This window comes from Haemorhous mexicanus, chromosome 21 (genome assembly GCF_027477595.1).
Source record: "Haemorhous mexicanus isolate bHaeMex1 chromosome 21, bHaeMex1.pri, whole genome shotgun sequence".
Lineage (NCBI taxonomy): Eukaryota > Metazoa > Chordata > Aves > Passeriformes > Fringillidae > Haemorhous > Haemorhous mexicanus.
This window is the reverse complement of record NC_082361.1, coordinates 11,161,413-11,179,640: the sequence shown is the minus strand read 5'-3', so window position 1 is coordinate 11,179,640 and position 18,228 is coordinate 11,161,413. Positions and strand designations below refer to the sequence as shown.

Sequence of the window (18,228 nt, the reverse complement as noted above, 5' to 3'; positions counted from 1 at the left end):
CCACATGCCCGGGCTGGGCTGCTCCCTGGAGTCTCCTTGCAGCCTGATGCAGCCCCCACCTTCGTGAGGTTCTCGATCTTTAGCATGTCATTGTCGGCGTCACCACGCAGGACCCGGTGCCTCTCATTGGCCACATCAATGTCATCCTCAATGGGTTTGGTGGAGACGGGCAGGCGCCTGTGGGAGGGGGCAGAGGCAGGGGGGAATGTGGGACCAGGAGCTGCACCCCTGACAAGACCAGGCAGCTCCCACTCAACACTGCCAGAAAGGCAGCCTGAAGCTCAAGGGTCCCATCAGCAAATCTTTACCCCAGCATCCCTGCCCTGTGCCACACTCACTGGGGCTTCCGGAAGAAATTGTACTGGCACATGATGGTGATGAAGAAGCCAACAAAGCCTTCAATTGTCATGGCAACAAGCCCCCGTGTCACGATGTCCCATTCGAAGGGTGATTTCATTTTATCAAACTGCCCTGAATAGGAGGAAGAGCATAGAGCAGCTGGGGACACCTTCCCATGGAGACAGCTTGGCTGTCCCTCCTGAGCCGACCCATGACAATGACACCACTCCCATGCTCACCCACCACAGCTGCCTGGGCTGACCACAACACAATGCCCTCTCAGAGCATGGGTGCTGTGGAAATCATTTGGCAAGTTTTCAACCTCAGTAGGACGAATCAACCCAGCTGAGAGTGGAATCAGAGGGATTTGTCAAACCCTGGCCCAAAACTGTCCCTCACAATGCCAGCTTCACCTGGATTATGTACAGAAGCTGCTCAAAAAACAGAGAGCAGGGGAGCTTCTGAGGCCAGGATGAAGCTGTAAGTGGTAAAAGGCTTATGTTGGTTGGGCAGTGCAGCCCCCAAGAAACCCTGTCTGTAAGGAGAGTCCCTGCAGCCTCCATCCCTCCTGTCACAGCACAGACCCACAATGGCCCACCACAGCTACACTATGCTGCCACTAAGATCCACCACAGCCTCCCCATGGCCCACCACAGGCAGTGTGCAGCAGCAGCAGAACCACACACCTCTGTCAGGGCTCACACCGTCTTCTCCCCATAGGGCTGCTATTTGGGATGGCCCAAGGAACCACTTTCAGAAACGCTGGCACCATGCCACAGCTGACCCTCAGCTGTTTCTTTTTCTGTGCCCCATCTAATCCACCCCCTTGGCTTTTTGCTCCAGGTGGCTCTGGGCCTCAGGACACCCCCTCTGGGGCAGGCAGAGGGGATATGCCAGCATCATGGTCACCTCCAGCTCCACATGCCCTGGCACAAGGGAAGGAGAGAATAAAAGGCCATACCAATCTTGGCATAGTACTCATTGATGTATTCATTGTAGGCCATCTCCATCAGGCCATGGCCCAGGTTGTAGTTAGGGAACACGAGGAAGCAGCTCTTCAGGTAGCTGTTCACCACCTTCAGGTCCTGTGGGGACAGCAGAGAGAACACAACCATCCAATAACCCCAAGTGAGTGGTAGGATGAGGATCCCCAAGATCCAGCCCAGTCAGGTCTCATGGCTGATCCTGCTGAAAACAGAAACCTCCTGAGGTCCCTCCCAGCCTGAGCTGCCTCACACACAGAATGGCAGCATCTCCCTTCCCGGTGGCCCTCAGCACAGCTGTGAATGCCGTACCTTGTCGTGCTCAAAGAGCTGCAGCAGAAATGTGGCAACAGTGGCTGTGATGCCAATGAAGAGATTGATGACGATGAGGAAGACGTAAGCAGAGCTGGGCACCTCAAACCAGAAGGAGGCTGGGTACATTATAGGAGTGATGGACCAGCTGGGGAGGTGAGAAGAAGCAGCACATGTGAGTATGGCAGCAGAGGGGCCCCCAGCCTTGGCACTGCTCATCTCCATCTTGCTGTTCCCAGGCTCTCCCACTCCAGCCCTCACAGCCACTGCACTCCAACCAGCTATGGGGGCTGCAGAATATCACAGAATGGTTTGGATTGGAAAGGACCTTTCAAGGTCATCTAATCCAGTCCCCAACCATGGGCAGGGACACCTTCCACTAGTGCTCCAAGCTGTCCAACCGGGCCTTGAACATTTCCATGAATGGGGCAGCCATAGCTTCTCTGGGCAATCTGTGCCAAGGCCTCACTGCCCCCATTATGAAAAATTTCTTCTTAATATCTGGTTGAAATGGCTATCTTTTAGTTTAAAACCACCACCCCATAAGACTCTGGAGGCATCCCTGGTACCTCCTGACTGCCGCCCTCTGAGCCACATACCCATAGAGCAGGAAGAGGGAGAGGACAGCAGGGAAGTTGGTGGGAGACGTATATGCTGGGAGGTCAAACACGAACAGGATGATGATGCAGCACGTGGCTGGCACCAGGTAGTTTAGCTGGAGAAGACAGAAACTTCTGTGACTGCCCACTCCCTGGCACAGCCCCGGAGGCTTGACCAGTGGGGCCATGTGTCCCGCTTACCATATCCCACATGTAGTTGGCCAACCAGTAGATGACAGGGTCACAGCCACTCACAAACTGCAGGTGTTTGGCCTTGGTGGCCTTTTCAGCCACCAGGAATACCACAAAGCTGGCTGGGACGAAGGACATGGCCACAATGATGAAGATGGCAATCACCACATCTGTGCCTTGCAGGCTGGATGGGGAGCAAGGAGAACATGGACTCCATCACCCTCAGTTGCCACCCACCCAGGTGTGGGTCACTGTGCACAGATCAGAGCATGGCACAGGGACCCCCACATCACAGCCACCCTGTCCCTCCCCACCACACAGCCCGTGAAGCAAAAGCCTCCGTCTTCCCATGCAACCACCAGTAAAAAGCCCCCTACCTCCCATGGGACAGCCACCCTCCCTCAGACCCTCTCCTTGGACCTACAGGTAATCCAGGGACAGGCTGGCACTCGTTTTGTTCATGGGGTGATTGGTGACTGTGATGCCTGCAACAACGACCAAGAAGAAACATGGAAGCATGAAAACTGGCTTGGGACAGAGACCCCTGTCCCCAGTTTGCCTAGTCCTGGCTCTGAGCAGGATGGGTTTCCAACCTGAAGCTCAAGAGGAGCTGGGCTCTCTGAAGCAACTCAGCACCTCAATGCCAAGCCCTCCCCTCACTGGAGAGCACTCCTAGACATGTCACAAGCCCAGGCACTTCCAGGCAGCACTTTGGGACAGTCCAGCCCAGGCCTGGCAAAGAGCTCGTCCCAGCTCTCCTATCTCAGAGCTGAGGTGTGTGAACCCCTGTTCCAGCTGGACACTAGCCTGCTTGGCCCAAGGTGGACACTGCACTTTGGAGCCTGGTTGGACCATACCCTAATGCTGTTTCTGACATGCTCCTGCCATCAAGCACCTGCAGATCCTCACCATAGGCAGCAGGGTTGCCCTTGCTCTTGGGCAGATTGGCTCTCAGGATGGCGTTGTTGAGGGCATTGAGGTAAGTGGGCATGCTGTGGTAGCCCTTGTTGTTGTAGAAGACCTGGAAGAGGAGAGAGGAACAGTGGGACGTGGAAAGAGAGCTGGGCCCAATCATGTACTGGGAGAGGATAGGATGGGATGGACAGCCACCCATAGGGCAGGCGTCCTGTGCTCAAGGCTGTAGGGAGAATAGGCCCCTGCTGACTGTGCAGGGCCAGACCTGCTGACCACTCCCTTGTGGCTGGAGCCTCCCAAAGCACTTGGAGAGCAATGCAAAAGAGCAGTCCCAGGGGTTCCTGCTGTTCCCTTTCCTCCCCACCTATCTGCCCTGCCCTGAGGGGCAGTGCTGTCCCACCTGGGCCGTTCTCCGCACAGCAATCTTGCGCACTGTGGCCGGAGCTCTGGCTCCAAAGGAGGCCGGGATGGATTTCTGGACGTTTCCAAACGTGAGTGCCCCATACCTGTGGGACAAGGCACTGCTGAGGAAGTTGTAACTGCCTGCCCCCCACCTCCAGGGTTGAACCATGCTTGAGCATGTTGCTGAATCCAGCCAGCACCCTGGGGCAGGTGTCCCCAGACCCCTGGTTCTCACCCCTGCTCTGTGGTGCAGGACAGACCCTCCCAGCCTCCCCTCTTGCCTGTGCAGCCGGAAGCGGTCAGAGGTGTAGAGCAGATACTCAGAGACGTTGCGCCCTGTGATGTCTGTCAGAATGTCCCCTGTCACCACCTTCATCTGTGGGGGATGGCCCCCCACACCACTAGGGCAGGAGAAGCCAGTCCCCTGCATGGAGCACGTGCACTTGATGGGCTCATGGATGATGCGGGGCAGGGCAGGGGCTGAGGTCACGGTCCCTGAGGAGCAGAAGGGGTGGCTTACAGCCAGGCTCCTGCCTGCCCCAGCTGCTGGGGACAGCATGAGGGTGGGGTGGCTGGGCAGGCAGGGTCCTGGTGACCAAGAGATGAACACGCAAAAAGCTTTGGGGGGACAGAGATTCAGAGATGGGCTGTGAGGTGTGGCTGGAGAAAGAAAGGGCTGGGGACCACATCCAGCAAAGCTGATGCAAGGCTGGCCACGGGGCTTTGTGACAGCGTCACCATCCAAGGGGCTCTACTGGCATGGCTGGGGCTCAATGGGGACAGTGTTCCATGGTCAAAGCCCCAAGTTCTGCGCAACAGAGCTCTGCTGTGTGGCAAGGCCAGACTAACAGGTACTCCCCAGAGGTCCCTGGAGCCACTTGTGTGAGGAGAGGCATCGTCTCCCTGCTGGAGACAAATCCCAGACACAAGAGCACCCAGCATAGGTAATACCTTTAACAGTGGAGAAGGTTGTGGAATTCCAGGCATGGAGCAGATCCTCATCCACTGACATGGGGTAGTCAGAGGGAGCCGGGGATGGAGGTGGTGGCACAAAGTTGGAAAGCGGAAGGCCCTGGGTGAAGGAGTCGATGCACATGGCATCGAAGTACTTGGCTGCCAGCATTTTGGACTCATTACTATTGAGGTTGAGGGTTTGCATGGGCTGGTCCAGTGTGTTGTTAAAGGGTGTCTTGAGCACGCAGGTGGCCCCCACACCAGAAGGCAGATGGAATGTGTTCACCAGCTGCTGAGGGCTGGCATCGGGAGACAGCCTAATGCTGCAGGAGCAAGTAGGAGACACAGATCTCAGCACCATGCCCATCTTCTTCCGGGACCTCCCTGAGGCCTTAGCACTTATCATGGGCACACACAGCCTATGCCTGGCATGACTGAGCTGCCAGTCACAGTGTCAGGGCTTGCACATCTCCCAGAGACACCCTGGCCAGGACAGATTGCTTTCTATCAGGGGACATGGAATCAGCCAGGGTCTGCTCCAGGCCAGAGCCAGCCCTGGCACTAGGCCTACTGTGGGCTGTCCTCCCCACTTGCCCCCCTTACAGTCCCACGGATAGGCCTTGGGCATGGGGTGCTGGTCACCAGCAGTGGCAGCTCTCACCGGTACTCATGCCGCTCCTCGTTGGCGTAAGGAATGAAGTTACCCTTGGGCTGAGTGTAGTTGTGGTATTGGGATGGCGAGAGGATGAGGGGTGGCAGGTCACCTGTGGAGACAAGGACAGGAACCTGCTCGTACAAACGGCACCACTGCACACAGGGAGACTGTCTTGGCCATGTCCTCCTGCAGCCAGTGGCCACACTGGGAGAGGCAGAACAGGTCGCCCAGCATGCAGGTAGGTAGGTGGCTTGCATGCACCTATTTCGGGCACGGAGAGCGCCACAGTCATGGCCACACAGACGAAAAAGGCGGGCAGGAGGATCTGTGAGAAGAGGGCCTTGGTGTTGCGCTTGGCGCAGTGGAAGCGTTTGACGATCAGCCCATGGAACTGGCGCAGCTTCAGCCATGAGCCTTCCAGCTTGAAGCTTCCCCGACCCGCCAGGTCATGATCCTCTGCTTCCAACTCTGCTTCTTGCTCTGGGAGGGAGAGGGACATCAGCCCTCTGGCACAGTTGCTCCGCCCCCTGCCTGGGCTCCCAGGAAGCTGAGCCAGACACCCAGCCCAACTCAGCCACCCCTAGGGTCAGGGCAGCACCCAACCCTAAGCCTGCCACCAAGCCACAGCAGCAGTGCAGTCAGGAGCATGGTATCTGCCTGGAAGGTTCCTCTCAGCCCCAAAAGGAAAATTTAGACAACAGTTTTAAAAAAAACAATCTAATTTCGTGGGTTTTTTTCTAAGACCCCTCCATTTTCCCACCAGCTCTGCCAGCTGGGGGGGGGGGGGGGGGGTCAGCACACACAGGAACAAGGGACAAGACACAGGTGGGAGTCCCAGTGAGACAGTGGGAGCCCTGTCACAGCACTGTCCCACCTCTGCCTCCCACAGCTCTGGTGGGAGGAAGAGGTGGCACATCCCTAAATTAGTCACACGAGTTGTGAGATAACCCAGAACAGAATCTCTGACTACAGCAATAACCTTGAGGCACCTGCCTGCACCCTCTCTATCCAGCAATCCCAGCATCCAGGCGGGGAGAGCCTTGCATCTAGGGCAGGGTATGACAGGTGAAGCCATCATCTGGAAGGTGATTCTGTGCCCAAGGAGCAAGAGGAGAAACCCAACTGGTAACAGTGTGGGAAGAGGCCATGTTAGTGGGGCAAGTCTGCAAGGTGGCACTGGAGACCCACAGGAGGCAGAGCCAACACTAGCTGCTCTCACTGGCTTCACGCCTTGGCATGAGACTCTCATGGCACACCCTAAAAGCATGGGGTGCAAACTCGTGGAAGGAGCCTGTTCCCAGCCCTCCCACCCAGGCTGTGGCTCTCTGGTTGCTGTGTTGCTGGATGCCCCATCAGCCCCCTCCCCATGGGCTCTCATCCCAGCAGTCACAGCCACCCATCTCAGTCACAGCCAGATACCCTAAGGGACCGGGTCAGCTCTGCCCACCCTGGGCAAACCCTCCACATCCCAGCTAAGTGCCTCCCCCGACCCCTGCCACTGGCCAGGCACCAGCAGCACCAACCTTGCAGACTGATGTTATCGGGGTCCTGCCGGTTATCGAACAGGGGCACGTAATCCCCAAAGAATTCAGAATAAGCCCCACCTTCATCGCCACGCACGGAGCCCACCGAGGATGCTGAGCGCAGGGATGCCTGCGACTGCGCCAGCTTGGAGCAGGTCACCAGGTTGCTGAGCTCCACCTCGGGCTTCTCTGGCACAGCTGCTTCGGCCAGGGGCTCCCCATTGGCTTCAGACTTTGCGCCCAGCTCAGAGGCAGGTGGCTGCAGGGCATCCTTGGACTCCTTCATGTCTGGAAGAAAAATTGTGGGTTGCCACCAGCCATGATACTCTACACTGCAGCATGGCACTGATTGGGGATGGACTGTACCACAGAATCAGAGATTGGTTTGGGCTGGAAGGGACCCCATCTCATTCCAGCCCCCTGCCAAGTGCAGGGAGACCCTTCACTAGACCAAGTTGCTCCAAGCTCCATCCAACCTGGCCTTGAACACTTCCAGGGATGGTGCACCCATAGCTCCTCTGCACGACCTGTGACAGAGCCTCACCACCCTCACAGGGGAGAATTTCCTTCTAACATCTAGTCTAAACTTTTCCTCTTTTAGTTTAAAACCATTCCCCCCTTGTTTTAACACTATGTTCTAAATGTTCTGCCCATTTAAAATTCCTCTCTCTCATTTTTTCAAGCCCCCTTTAGGCACTAGAAGGCGCCATAAGGTCTCCCTGGAGCCTTCTCTTCTCCTGGTCAACACCCAAAGCTCTCCCAGCCTGGCTCCATGGCAGAGGTGCTCCAGCCCTCAGAGCATCTCCATGGTGTCCTCTGGAGACCTGTGCTGAGGACACCAGAGCTAGCCACTATTCCAGGTGAGAGTAAAGCCAGAGTGGAGCAGAGGCTGGCTGCCTTTGGCCAGGATGGGCTCTGCTGGAAATCTCTCCTCCACCTGGGATAGGAGATTCCTGCAGCCACCAAGCCCAGCAAGATCACAGAGCTCCTCACTAGCCCCAGCAGCACCTTGTGCCCCCACCAACACCCGTACCCACGTCACTGTTCTCCAGAGACTGATCCTCCTCAGACACCTTCAGGAAGACCTCCTCCAGCGTGGTATCCATCAACCCAAAACTGGTGAGGTCCAGCTCTTCCAGGCTCTGCTCCAAGTGCTGTGGGAGCAAAGTGAGGAGGGCAGATGTCCACAGTGCCACAGCCCCACGCCTGCCCACTCTGCCAGCCCCTGCAGGTACCTGGAAGAGCCTCTCAAAGCAGCCCTTCTTGACAGCCTCACTGGGCAGGATGTAGGAGAGCTCTGTGTTGGTGTCTGAGATGAGGAGGCAGGAGGCCACATACTTCTTGATGAACTGGGAGACACGAGGCTCAGAGCAGGGGCTGACAGAGGAGTGGCTCAGGGGGCTGTGGCCTGGCTCTGAAGCAGAGAGACAGTACCCATCAGTCAGTTCATACCTAGCCTCCCTCCATAACTCCCCACATCTCCCCTACTCCCAAGTGCCATAAGGGCTTCCCTGCCACCCTGACTGGCCTGGGGATGGTCACTGGACATCTGAACCCACAGGGCAACCCACAGGCTCAACAGAACCAGCACCTGGAGAAAAATGCCACTGTATAAGGTCTGGCCAAGGACCCAGCTGGGAAAAATTAGGGCTGAGCAATGGGGCCTCCTACCCCCCCTGCCCCATGCCTTCTGCCCTCCATGTGGCCTAAGGAGACTCAGGATAGGAGTACTTGGGTGTTGACCTCTCCTTTGCTAGGCTGAAGAAGGTGGGTGCCATCTACTCCTTTAACAAAGGGTCCCACTGCTCCCCAGACCTGTGCTATTCCTGGTGTCCGACTGCTTCTTCACCACTGTCAACTTGTACCCATCACCATAGGTGCTCTTGAGGAACAATGGAGAACCACAGCACTTGAGCTTGCCATGGGAGATGATGGCAATGCGGTCCCCCAGCAGGTCAGCCTCATCCATGTGGTGTGTGGAGAGCAAGATGGTCCTCCCTGATGGCAGCACAAAGCCTCAGCAGAGGGGCTGTGGCTGCCACAGAGGAGCATGCTAGGCTCTGCCCAGCTCTGCTCACCTGGCTTGTACTTGAGGATGAGGTCCCAGATGGCCCTCCGGGCATATGGGTCCACACCAGCTGTGGGCTCATCCAAGATAACAGCTCGCGACCCACCCACAAAGGCAATGGCCACTGACAGCTTCCTCTTCATGCCACCCGAGAGAGTCTGCACCTGACAGTGCCGTTTATTGGAGAGTTCCAGGTCTTCAATCATCCTGGGGACAGGGCAGAAGCACCAGGAATGCTGTGGGGGTTGTACTGGTGCCCCGTGCCTGTGGGGAGTATGTAACGGCTCTTCCCCCCATGGTATCTGCAGCCTTCGGCTAGCTGGGACTGCCCAGCTTCAGTCAGGCTACGAGAATCTTCTGCTCACTTCCACAGCCTGACACCCCAAGGGTGGGAAAACACTTGGTGGAGCTGCTCCATGGGAAACCACTGCCACCAGATCGCCCCCCATAGCACAGCCAGCAGGAAGGAGACTCACTCATGCCAAAGGCATGGTTGAAGACAAAGAAGCTGGAGGGTGCCTACTTGTCCATCTCCTTGCGGATCTCCTCTTCTGCCATGCTCTTGAGCTGTGAGTAGAACCAGAGATGCTCCTCCACTGTCAGCCTGTCAAAGAGCACGTTATGCTGGGGACACATGCCCAAGTTCTTCCGGATCTTGTCCATCTCCGTACGGATATCATGGCCATAGATGGTAGCAGAGCCCGATGTTGGAGGGAACAAGCCAGTGAGGATGGACCTGGATGGATGGAGAAAGGCAACAGTATGAGGGAGCTCATATTGGCCACAGTCTGGCCCCAGTCCCAACACCTCTGTGAGGATTTGCTGGGCCCCAAGTAGAGCAGTATCAGCACAGGGCCACGAGCCTACTCCTGTCCCATGCTTGTGCCAGCCCCACACCCACACTGCTGCCCTCTGGGCATGGTACCAGCTGCCACAGGGCCCTGCAGAGACATCCCAAAGCCCCTGCCTCACACCCTGCAGCTGGCCAGAGGAACAAGGTCTCTGTCTGCCTCGACAGGCACTCACATGGTGGTGGTTTTGCCTGCACCATTGTGCCCCAGGAAGGACACAACCTGGTTCTCGTAGAGGTTGAGGCTCAGCTTGTTTAGCGCCAGCTTCTTGTCTGTCTTGTAGACTTTGGTGAGCTTGTCAATGCAGACGACCAAGGGGAGGTGAGTTGGCTCCTCCTCGATGCCCCTTGTCTCCTCTGCTGCGACAGTAGGATGGTGAGGAGCCAGGGGAGGGCAGGGAAGCCAGGCTTTGAGTGGGGTTCCCTGGGAACGAATCAACCCGCCTCCATCCCATGGTGGCTATGCTGGCTTGTGGTCTCTTCCCCTCTGCTTCTTGCCAATTTCCCCCCTCCCAGGATACAGTGGCAGCTCCCAGAGAGGCCACAGTGTTTGGCCCAGTATCCTGCCTTGACAAGAGCACAGGGGTCCATGGCCAAGGCAAGACCCTGCGGCAGAGTCAGGGCCACCCTTGTGCCACCCACTGCCACCCCCAGCTGCCCTCACCCAGCCTCCGGCTCTCCATGGCACAGGCCTGATCCTCCTCCATGATGCTGAGGCGAGTGTTGCGTGACCATGGCCAGGTCCACTCCCAGGTCTCCACACGCCCATTGCCCAGCCAGTAAGACTTCTGGAAAGGGAAGTACCAGGGCCGTGGCAGGCCGAACATGCCTGCAACCACAGCCCCAGGGAGTCAGGGCCAACACTACACCCAGGGCCATGCAGAAGCTGCTGAGGACTGGGTCAGAGCTTGGCATGGGCATGGGAGTTTTCCCAGGTCAGATCACCACTGCAGGGTGGGGGCTGTGAACATTCCAGCCAGCTGGGCTCAGGGCAGCTCTGTGGGCTGTGCCAGGAAACAAATTCCTTTGGGATTCAGGTTGGGTTGGCTCATGCTTCAGCTTTACAATGAAAAACCAGGGAGCAACTGAGATGCTTCCACGAGGGCGGGATAAGGGAGATTGGTGTCTCAGCTGTGGACATCTGGCTTTGCTACAGCCAGCCCCTGAATTGAGACACCTGGCTGACGCAAGCAGATAAGAACACGTGGGAGGTGTGCCCCAACAAAGAGGCTCCTGTATGGTCTGGGGTGCCCTCATGCCCCTCTGCCCCACACGTACCCGGGTGCACGGCCTCGATGTACCATGTGAGCACCCCATACACCATGGCATCCACGACCAACATCATCATGGACAGCAGGAGGTTGAAGTCATCTCCTTCCACGGGTGACTGGCTGAAGGTGTGCCATTGGATACCCACGCCAGCCACCTCATACAGTGCAAAGTACTTGGAGCCCAACCCAAAGGCGGTGGTGGACATGAGGGACTGTGAAGAGGTGGAAGGAAGGGAATGGGAGGTCAGCAGGAACCGCAGGCCAACTCCAGAAGAACAGGTTTGGGTGAATTCCTACCTAGCGCTGCCCCACCCAGCCCCATGGAAATGCTCCTGGACCTGAGAGGCACCTAACCTTCTGGAGATACCTCCAAAGCCCCACAGGGAGTTGGTTCATATAGGCAATGGCTTGCCCAGGGCTTAGACAGCTTGGTGGCTTCCTACTGGACATGAGGTACCTGAGGCAAACCTTGGTGCCCCCAGCTGCTGCAGCCAACTCACCGCAATGCACTTCTCAAAGGCTGTGATCTTGTCATGGGCCACCTCCTCCCGGATGGCCACATACATGTAGGGCACGTAGCTGAGGAAGTAGATGATGCCACCGCAGGCAGAGGCCAGCTTGGCCTTGGAGTAGAGCACCGACACCAGAAAGCTGCGGGGAGGACAGCATCTCCTTGGATCCCACCCCACCAGGACTTTCCCCACACCATCTAGTTTTGGTGGAATTGAGGCAATAAATTGGCTTCCCAAATCAGCTGCTTGGAGGGACTTGTGCCCCTCCACTGGCCCTTGCCCACATAGGTCCCAGCACCCTCACTCCATGGCACAAGAACATGGCACTGCCCCATGCCCCTTTACTGCCCCACTCAGCACAGACCAGGCAGCTCACCAGAACATGATGGTGGCCACAGCATAGATGGCAAGGAAGAGCCATATGATGAGAACGTCGCTATGCATCAGGACCTTGCCGTACTTGAGAATGGCAGTGAGTGCTGTGACCGAGATGGAGAGCTGGACAAAGCCAGTGATGAACCAAGCCACCCAGTGCACCGCATTGTTCAGGCCCATCATCTTCATCACCTGTGAGGCCAAAACTACTCAGTGGGACTGTCCCCAACCCTGTGCACCCCTGCTTCCATTCTCACTGGGCTAGGAGGGCAAGGGGTAGCACCAAGGGAGCTGCTGGGAGTGGGCAGGACACAGCACCCTCTATTGGGGTAGCAAGGAGCTCAGTTCCCTCCAGGGCTGGCCAGGGATCATCTCAAGCTGGGGACACTCAGAAGGACCAGCTCCGCCCCAGGGATTTTCGATCTGCATCTGCCCTAGTTCATGTAACCCAGAAATACAAGGAAGGTGACCAGGGACACAGCACAGAATGTAGGGCGCAGATATGCCCACTCCTCCCCAAGAATCTCTTCTACCATCCCTACCTCTTTCAGGCGATGCTCCTTCTCTGTCACGATGTGCTGGATCATCATGGCCACTGAGTAGACCCAGGAGATCACCATGCAGAGGGGCATCATGTGCTCGATGACAAAGAGAAAGCTGATGGGGTAGAGGAAGAGAGGGGAGAACTGGATGGTGGCACTGCCACAGAGACCTGCAGAGACCCTGGGGCAAGGGGCCTTGGAGGGGCTCTCCCACTGCTCAGGGACAACCAGTCTTTAACCCAGCTCCTCCTTAGTGCCCTAAGAAAGAACTTCTCCAGTGAGTCCACAGGACTATCCAGTGTCATGGCCGGCAGGCCTCTGCAGGCAAGTAGTAGCCACAGGCTCCACCCAGGGCCCTGCCTACCCTAGTGTGGATGGGGCCCTCTCCAACCTCCTGCCCAGGAGTGTTTGTGGCTCTGGGACGTCTACAGGTGCTGCCTCCAGACCACTGTAATCCATAACCACCAACAGATCCACCAACAAAGCCATTCCTTTACTTTCCCCTGCCTTCCTGAGCCTGGTAGTCCAAGGAATTGGACTTAACTGGTTGCTCATCACTCCCAGGGTCACCAATCTCATTCTGGCCCTCAAACTTGTTCTCTTTTCCCAGCTAAAGTATCTTGGCCTGCAAAGTGGAAGGAGGAAGGTCCTGCAGGGGAGTGTTACTCACTCATCCCGGGTATAACATGGGTACGGGAACATCTGTACATAGTTGCCAGGCTCCACCACATCGTGGCCAACAAATGTGTTGATGAGGGCACGCTCCATCATGTCTGTGGAAGAGAAGGAGAGGCCAGGCTGAGTGCAGAGGGGCCAGGGCCATGGGCAGCTGTGACAGGGCACTGACACTTACCCTGGATCCAGACAAAGCCGTAGAGGAAGTAGAAGCGGCCGCCAGTGTTGGGACCAGGCCGCCAGTATGCCCGCCGGATCTCGTTGGTCTTCTCTGTGAAGCTGGAATTTTGACGGATCTTGTATATGACATGAGGAGGCAACGAGCCATCCCTGTTGGTCTGGAAGATGACGCCTGTGGACAGCAGAAGAAGCAGGGAGTCCACAGGGGCCAGCCACATCAGCTGGCCCACAGCAACAGGCAGGGATGGGGAGGGCACTGCAAGCATTGTCATGGATGAGATGGATGGCATGGCTGGGGATGTGAGACACCCAGGGGATGCGAAGGCACACAGACAGCAGGGCATGTCAGTGGGAGAGCCAGGACAGCAGCATGGGGCAGAGGATGGCACCATATTCAGCCCCCTCATCCACCCAACATGTGCACCAAGGGACCCACATCCCGAAGCCAGTGGCTCCAGGGTGCAGCTGGAGAAGGGCAAAGCTTCAGGGACCCCTGAGAACAGCTGGTTCCCAGGGACATACTGGCAAAGACCGTGACATTGTCCTGATAGGCCTGGTTCAGTGTGTAGTTGACAATGCTCTCCTCATCTGGGAAGCCTTTGAAGATGTCCACGCTGACCTAGTGGGAGGAGAATCATAGAATCACTAAGACTGGAAAAGCTCTCCAAGATAACTGAGTCCATTAACCCAAACACTATCAAGCCCAGCACTAAACCATGTCCCCAGGTGTAAAATTCATACATTTCTTGAACACAGGTCAGACTGTTCCAGTGCTGACCACTCTTTCAGTGAAGAAATTTTCCATAAAATCCAACCTAAACCTGCCCTGCTACAACTTTAGGCTGTTTCCTGTTGTCCTGTCACTTGGGAGAAAAGACCAACCTCCACTTGGCTGCAACACCTTCTAGGTAATTGCAGAGACTTAGAAGATCCCTCCTGAACTTCCTTTTCTCCAGGCTGAGCTCCCTGAGCTCTCAGTCCTGCCTCATCAGGCTTGTGCTCCAAAACCTTCCCTGGCTCCACTGCTCTTCTCTGGACATGCTCCAGCAGACTAATGAGATCCCAAGGCCCTGGATGGGTCTAGTACACAGAGCCTGCAGATGGTACAGCATGCACCACCCAAAGCCAATCCCAGTCCCTGAAGTCAACAGTGTGTGAGCACCTCCACCCTAGACATCTACCCCAAAGCTCTGGACACTGCAGGAGCCACCACCTTCCCCAGAGTTCCTGTCCCATGCTCTTAAAAAGGTCTCCGTGGATCTGACCCTCTTCAGCCCAACAGAGCTTGGCTGTTGGTGGTTCAACCTTCCCACAGGTGTGCTCCACCTCACCTTGGCCATGAAGCGGACCCAGCCGCAGGCAGCATTGTCAATGGTATCCAGCTGCTGGAGCAGGATGCTGGCATTGGGCAGGGAGAAGTTGCCGTGGAGAAAGTTGTGAAGAACATCACTGTCAGAGACATTCAGAATCTCTGGGTGCTTGTGGAGGTCAGCCGTCAACTGAGACAGAGAGGAAGACATGGGAGGGAGAAGTTGGTGTATGCCTTGCCTCTCAGGTCACTGTCTACCCCCACAGACACAGGCAGGACCCAAAGCTCCTCCTGGGGTTGAGGAACAGTGTGCACATTGTGCAGGGATCTAGACTAGTCTCCACAAGAGAAGGTGGATACTAGGGAGTACCCCATGAAGAAGTTACAGGATATCTGGGGCGAGGACAACCCCTTCTCCACTGCCAGGAGAGTAAATCCCAGGCAGGCTCATCCGCACCACACTGTCCTACCTGCTGGAGCCAGTGGATGCGCCTCTGCAGCCTGCCCTCCTCCAGGTAGGCCCGGATCTCAGGGGAGATGTTCAGCCATGCCTTGGCGTAGTGGGTGACATTGCCCACAAAGGCGAAGGTCTCGTTGGCCTGGGGGCCAGGCAGAAAGTCATGTAGTGGGCAGAGGCAGGGGCTTCCTGCTCCCTGGGATGACTAGCAGTCATGGAGACACCTGCCCACCTCCCACTGCCTGTGGGGGCTCCCTGTGTCTGGCAGTCAACTTCTTCCCTGCCACACAGCCCACCTGCAGAGCAGGATGGTGGGAGAAGAAGGACAGGGGTCCCAACCTATGCATCCTCACCTTCAGGATGACCTTGTCAACTTCGGTGCCCACAGGTGCATACAGGATTTTGGGGTTGCTGGTCATCAGATGCACAAGGAGGCCCAAGTTTCGCTGCTCCTTGCTGGTGAAGCCCAGTGAGCTCATGTTGCCCTGCTTCAGTGCCTCAGGCTCAATGGTCCTGGAAAGGGAGCTCAGGCTTTCTACTCTGCTTCAGGCTCAGCACCCCTTGCTGCAGGCAGCCCCCACCCCTGCCCATGACAGGCCTTCAAACTGACTCCAGTGCCTGCATGGTGCTGCCCAACACAGAGAGCATCCTTGGCTGCAGGACAAGGCTGCAGTACAGCACCCATCCTGCCTGCTCAGCAAGGGGTGACACCACTGGCCTGCACAGGGAGAATATGGAGCCATCCCCCAGTGCTCCTACCGGTTGTTGCCGCAAAGGATGGGCTGCAGCCCTGCCCAGAGCTGCACAAATGCTGAGAACTGCCCCTGGGGGTTGTCGATGCCAGACGGGCTCTCCCCGGCACCCTCTTCCTCCTCTGCCGTGGCATTGCCAGCCGTGGCATTGGTGCTAGCCCAGCTGGTGCTGTTGGCCGTGGGTGGCGCAGCCTTGCTGGCACAGGCTCCCCTGGGCAGCAGCTTAGCCAGTGCTGAGAGGATGTCCATGTCCTGGAGAACCTTCTCCATCTCCACCAAGTCCTCGAGGAGGGCACGGAGGCGGTGCTGGGTGGCTGTGCTGTTCACTTCCTCCAGCTTCAGCTGTGAGTATGTGTGGACAAGGAGTTACTCATTACTGGGACAACAATGAGGACCCCAAGCAGTAGCAACTCCACTTTTTTGGTTAAAGGGTTGGAGCTGTGCTGAGGTTAGGGCCCTGGACTCATTGCTGTGCATCTGCACCTATGAGGCAGTGAGAATGATGGCAAATGCTGGCAGGGACTTGTGTGAGGACACGAGATATCACTCACGACAGGAAGGGTGGTCCTCTGTTCCTACAAAGGACACATCGAGCTTGGGTGGGACAAGGAGTGGGACCTCAGAGTCAGGCTTGAGCTGCGCCAGCAAGGGCTTTGCTGGTCCTGGGGAGAGAAGCTGGCTTCCTAGGCACACCTAGGAAGATGCTGGGGACACCCAGTCCCATCCAATAGGCAGCGTCCAAGAAGTGCTAAAGGGGAAACCACCTGGGATCTTACCATGGAGCCAGGTGGGGGGAGGTACTCATGTCAGAGAAGGGGGTGACCAAGAGAAGCTAGGCCATTGAACTGTTCCCCATCCCAACACAACACCAGCTGAGTTTGAAAATCCTTCCCAAATTTCACCCCTGCCACCAGCCTACCCCACCTGCCCAGCTCTCACCCTGCTGACTATCTTGGGGGTGTCCAGCTGCTTCTGGAGCTCAGAGGCCAGCTGGGCAAAGCGCTCCTGGCGGATGGTTCGGCTGCCATTGCAGACCAGTGCCCGGTATGCTGCCAGCAGTGGCTGCTGCCTGGGAGACACGTGCAGGAGGCGGTGCAGTCCCCCTGGGTACTGCTCACATGTCAGCTGTTCCAGCACTGGCCCGGTGAAGAGGACATTCTACAGGGCAGGAAGTTGTAGGGACAGCACTGCAGTGCCTGCTCTGGCAGAGCAGCCCAAGTTGCCCCATGAGGAGCTCACCTCCATCTCAGTGACAAAGGCCTGGGGGCTGTCAGAGATAGCAGGTGCCACAGCAGTGCTGGTGAGGCCCAGAGCCTGGGAGAGCATGTGGAGCAGTGCTGGACGGTGTGGGGCTGCCACTGGGTCCCGCAGCACCCTGTGAACCAGCCCTTCCTGCAGGCTCCTCCAGCCATTGGGGAGACTCTTCTGCAAGATGAAGAATGGGGATGGCTGGTGGGATACGGGCTCCCCCCAGGTCCCTCTCCTTGTGTGTCCCCAGGCATACATGAACAGCCCCACAGCATCCATGGTCTCCACAGGGCAGGGAAGAAAAAGGATGGGCAGATGCAGGGAGCAGAGGTTCCCTGCATGCCAGACGCAAGGGGGGAACAATTTCCCCTGCTCCCTCCACAGCCACCAGCCAGGCAGCGCCAACCCCCACTGCAATGGTAAACCCAGGCATAGGTACTGGTGGGTCTCATAAAACTGAGGGAACTGGTGGCAGCACCAGGATGGACCCCGGCCATCCCTGCTGCTCTGCCCCCTGACAATATTCTGTCATGGCCCATCTACTGGGACAGACACCCCCAGATCACCTGGGGTGGGATATGGAGGGGACAAGAGGACGGGCTCTACTCTACCATGTTCCCTGCATGCAGCACCGCTCCTCACCTCCAGCTGTGTCATCTTCCTTCTGGGGCCAAACCCATCCCATAGGTCTCGCTCATGGGTCTCATCAGGCACCAAAGGAAAGGAATCAAAAAACTGCCGGTATACCTGCACCAAGATGAGAGCATGGCTGCCAGGTGTGCCAAAAGTGGAGCACCAGTGCTGCACCTACTTGCCCAGCAAGGCCCTGGCATGGGGCGGCAGGGAAGGACAAATCCAAGCTGGGTGCCATTCACAGTGTAGCACAGACCCCTGCAAAGCCCAGAGGTCACCCACCTCCCGCAGATCAATCCTGGAGCCCAGGAGCAGCTCAGCTGAGCTGTTGGGGAGGGAGAGGTTCTGTCTCAGGAAGCGCCGCAGCTCACTCTGGTCTTTGGCTGCCCATGCCAGTGTGAAGCTAGACCCTGCCAAGGAACAAGGTGGGAGGTCAGAACAGCCCACCAGCATGAGGGACACGGCATGGCACCAGAGCTGGC

The 18,228-nt window shown here is 57.1% G+C and overlaps 1 protein-coding gene across 7 annotated transcripts in view; it reads right to left on the bottom strand.

The window, feature by feature from the left end:
- ABCA2 (ATP binding cassette subfamily A member 2) overlaps window positions 1-18,228 on the bottom strand; it is a 34,327-nt gene that overhangs the window by 5,477 nt on the left and 10,622 nt on the right. For 3 of the 7 annotated variants that reach the window (XM_059865548.1, XM_059865555.1, XM_059865550.1), the window contains 36 exons: window positions 18,029-18,156; window positions 17,756-17,860; window positions 17,105-17,290; window positions 16,805-17,023; window positions 15,873-16,207; window positions 15,467-15,626; window positions 15,127-15,255; window positions 14,679-14,846; window positions 13,870-13,966; window positions 13,346-13,519; window positions 13,163-13,265; window positions 12,493-12,607; window positions 11,952-12,142; window positions 11,564-11,714; window positions 11,071-11,275; window positions 10,457-10,621; window positions 9,969-10,152; window positions 9,466-9,678; window positions 8,953-9,149; window positions 8,690-8,872; window positions 8,110-8,288; window positions 7,908-8,028; window positions 6,875-7,162; window positions 5,613-5,831; window positions 5,358-5,460; window positions 4,694-5,019; window positions 4,024-4,237; window positions 3,741-3,846; window positions 3,335-3,446; window positions 2,850-2,910; window positions 2,435-2,609; window positions 2,234-2,349; window positions 1,635-1,782; window positions 1,301-1,424; window positions 339-471; window positions 60-177 (listed from right to left, as the gene is read on the bottom strand). In XM_059865548.1, coding sequence (XP_059721531.1) covers window positions 60-177; window positions 339-471; window positions 1,301-1,424; window positions 1,635-1,782; window positions 2,234-2,349; window positions 2,435-2,609; window positions 2,850-2,910; window positions 3,335-3,446; window positions 3,741-3,846; window positions 4,024-4,237; window positions 4,694-5,019; window positions 5,358-5,460; window positions 5,613-5,831; window positions 6,875-7,162; window positions 7,908-8,028; window positions 8,110-8,288; window positions 8,690-8,872; window positions 8,953-9,149; window positions 9,466-9,678; window positions 9,969-10,152; window positions 10,457-10,621; window positions 11,071-11,275; window positions 11,564-11,714; window positions 11,952-12,142; window positions 12,493-12,607; window positions 13,163-13,265; window positions 13,346-13,519; window positions 13,870-13,966; window positions 14,679-14,846; window positions 15,127-15,255; window positions 15,467-15,626; window positions 15,873-16,207; window positions 16,805-17,023; window positions 17,105-17,290; window positions 17,756-17,860; window positions 18,029-18,156 — 5,951 coding nt within the window. The remainder of the gene's footprint in view (window positions 1-59; window positions 178-338; window positions 472-1,300; window positions 1,425-1,634; window positions 1,783-2,233; window positions 2,350-2,434; window positions 2,610-2,849; window positions 2,911-3,334; window positions 3,447-3,740; window positions 3,847-4,023; window positions 4,238-4,693; window positions 5,020-5,357; window positions 5,461-5,612; window positions 5,832-6,874; window positions 7,163-7,907; window positions 8,029-8,109; window positions 8,289-8,689; window positions 8,873-8,952; window positions 9,150-9,465; window positions 9,679-9,968; window positions 10,153-10,456; window positions 10,622-11,070; window positions 11,276-11,563; window positions 11,715-11,951; window positions 12,143-12,492; window positions 12,608-13,162; window positions 13,266-13,345; window positions 13,520-13,869; window positions 13,967-14,678; window positions 14,847-15,126; window positions 15,256-15,466; window positions 15,627-15,872; window positions 16,208-16,804; window positions 17,024-17,104; window positions 17,291-17,755; window positions 17,861-18,028; window positions 18,157-18,228) is intronic. The other 4 variants (XM_059865552.1, XM_059865549.1, XM_059865553.1 and 1 more) reach the window with 4 other exon arrangements.